The sequence below is a fragment of the Nestor notabilis genome, unplaced genomic scaffold (genome assembly GCF_000696875.1).
Source record: "Nestor notabilis isolate BGI_N333 unplaced genomic scaffold, ASM69687v1 scaffold18038, whole genome shotgun sequence".
Lineage (NCBI taxonomy): Eukaryota > Metazoa > Chordata > Aves > Psittaciformes > Psittacidae > Nestor > Nestor notabilis.
Genome location: NW_009939862.1, coordinates 2,505 through 4,598, shown reverse-complemented (window position 1 = coordinate 4,598; position 2,094 = coordinate 2,505). Strand labels below are relative to the sequence as shown.

General features: G+C 46.5%; 1 protein-coding gene across 1 annotated transcript in view; it reads right to left on the bottom strand.

Annotated features, from left to right (window-relative positions):
- Positions 1–889: 889 nt before the first annotated feature.
- The window catches only part of SLC35C2 (solute carrier family 35 (GDP-fucose transporter), member C2), a 2,614-nt gene continuing 1,409 nt past the window's right edge, over positions 890–2,094 (bottom strand). The window contains 3 exon segments of the mRNA XM_010020089.1: positions 890–1,011; positions 1,158–1,287; positions 1,988–2,094. The exon segment at positions 1,988–2,094 is cut by the window's right edge and continues 31 nt beyond it. Coding sequence (XP_010018391.1) covers positions 890–1,011; positions 1,158–1,287; positions 1,988–2,094 — 359 coding nt within the window.

The following is a 2,094-nucleotide window of genomic DNA, read 5'->3' as shown; positions in this document are numbered from 1 at the left end:
GGGCTTCAAAAATAATTGGGCATGCAAGGTCGGTGCGGGTCTAAAAGAAAAAGGAGTTCAGAAGGCAAATGACGTCTGCTGCTGAAGCGTATGTGCATAACGTGCAGACAAAAGGGAATCAGAAAAACAGTTTATTTAAAAAACAAGAAAATCCTCCCTCAAACACCCACATACTTTTAGACAAGCTTACTGCTTAAGCTAGATCTCCTGTGATACTGTTCTATCTCCCCATAGCCTGTATAGCTAGAAGTCCTCATACATCTCTGTCCTTCCTCCAACCAACACTATTTGGCCAGGCTCAATTGGTCCCAAATACCAGCATTTAATTCTCTTCATACTGTGCACACAAAACCTGGAGGTCACCAGGCACAAAGGCTCCTTCTCACTAGGACAAGTCTACAGATTTATACACTCATCTGCTCCCACTAAGATGAAAGGTCCTACTTAGCAAAACCATAAAGAAAGTATGGGAGGGTTTATTTACCTTCTCTTTTGAAGCCAAAGCTCAAGCGACACTCGAATCATCCTGAACCACTCAGCCTGCAGTCCAGACATGTCCATGTGCATCCTACAGCTCATGATCTACACTCTCAACATACAGCCTTCAGGGATTCCCCAATAAGCTTCCTATAGCTTTTTCCCAGTCTCACCGCACTGTTGTACTTCCACTGAACCAGGACTCACTCATCTTCCAAGTTCACTCTCTGTGAAAGGCATTTTGCCCATTTCTTGTGCAGCGTCTACATATCCACACTGTAGCAGAGCAGCAGGACCCTCTCATCAGGCCCTGGCTCTTTTGGGTGGTCACAGACAGAGACTCTTGCACCTTCCTCCTAGACCGCTGTCAGTCGGTTTGGCAAGAGCAGAGGGCTTTGTGCTTCATGTTCAGTCAGTGTTGCTGTGGGGTTTCAAGAACCTCTTCCTTCTCCTCACCATGTTCAGTGGGGCGCAGCAGCAGCTCCAGGTCAGGATCAGAGCTGGCCTCTTTGTGCAGCTTCAGTGATTTTTCACCTGCATGCAGATAGCCCATTTAGTGACAAACTCACCAGAGGACCCATCAAACCTGGCACTGTCAAGGAGCTGGAACTAGATACAACTCCTAGTGAAGCTACCAGACTGCTCACAGAAAAACAGGACAGGACTTAAAACAGAATTACCTTTGGAATTCATGGCTTTGAGAATGACATGAAGGGAGATTCCTGACAGACAGACAGCAAAGCCCAACCAGTTCAGGAGACTGAGGCGGTCTCCCAGCAAACATGTGGCAAGGAATAAAATGCAGATTTCCTGTGGAAACACAAAAAACATGACAAGTGGCAGAACCTGAGGAGATATGCAAGAGATGTTTTACAGCTCAAGCCCAGATCATGATGGCAGGCTGCTAATTTCCATCAGCACATTCTTCCATGTGCAGAAAGTTCTAAAATCAGTTTCTAGAAACAGAATGACCTGTTAAACTGGGATGTGGGATTTTCAGGCCTCTGACTGCGCAACTTGGCTACATGGGAACCCTGTAACTTCCAGATCAGACAAATTTCACAAGTCACTGTTCAAAACTCAAAGTATGTGTGTGGATTCCTCAGAGGAGGGGAGGATGTGCCAAACTAGGTTAAAGACATAGCTAAAACCAGTGGCCTGTTCATACCCAGATCTGACGCAAGAGCATGCCCTTCTTACCCCTTCTCCCTCCCTCCCTCCCCATCCCTTGCTCATGAGACCCACATGTTTTAGTCTATCCCAGATACCACCAGACTTTGGACCTTAATGATATTTTTTATAGAATAGCCACCAGTCTCTACCCCTTGCTATCAGGGGCCAAGGGACTTCACTACAGAGACTGCAAGGCAAAGCATTAAGCTCCTGTGCGAGGAGAGCAAAAAAACCAGGAGATGATTTCTAAGGCTCTAAGGCAGTTCCCACCACGCGAGGCCAATTAGGGATGACTGGGTTCTTGCCTTCTAATATTAGCACAGGAACCATGCCTTACCTTAAAAATGCCAGCAGTGGAAAGAGTGAGGCTAGATGTTCTGGAAACCAAAAGGAACTCAGAAAAGCCTAGACCAAAGGCAAGAATTCCACCCAAGAACAGCTTCC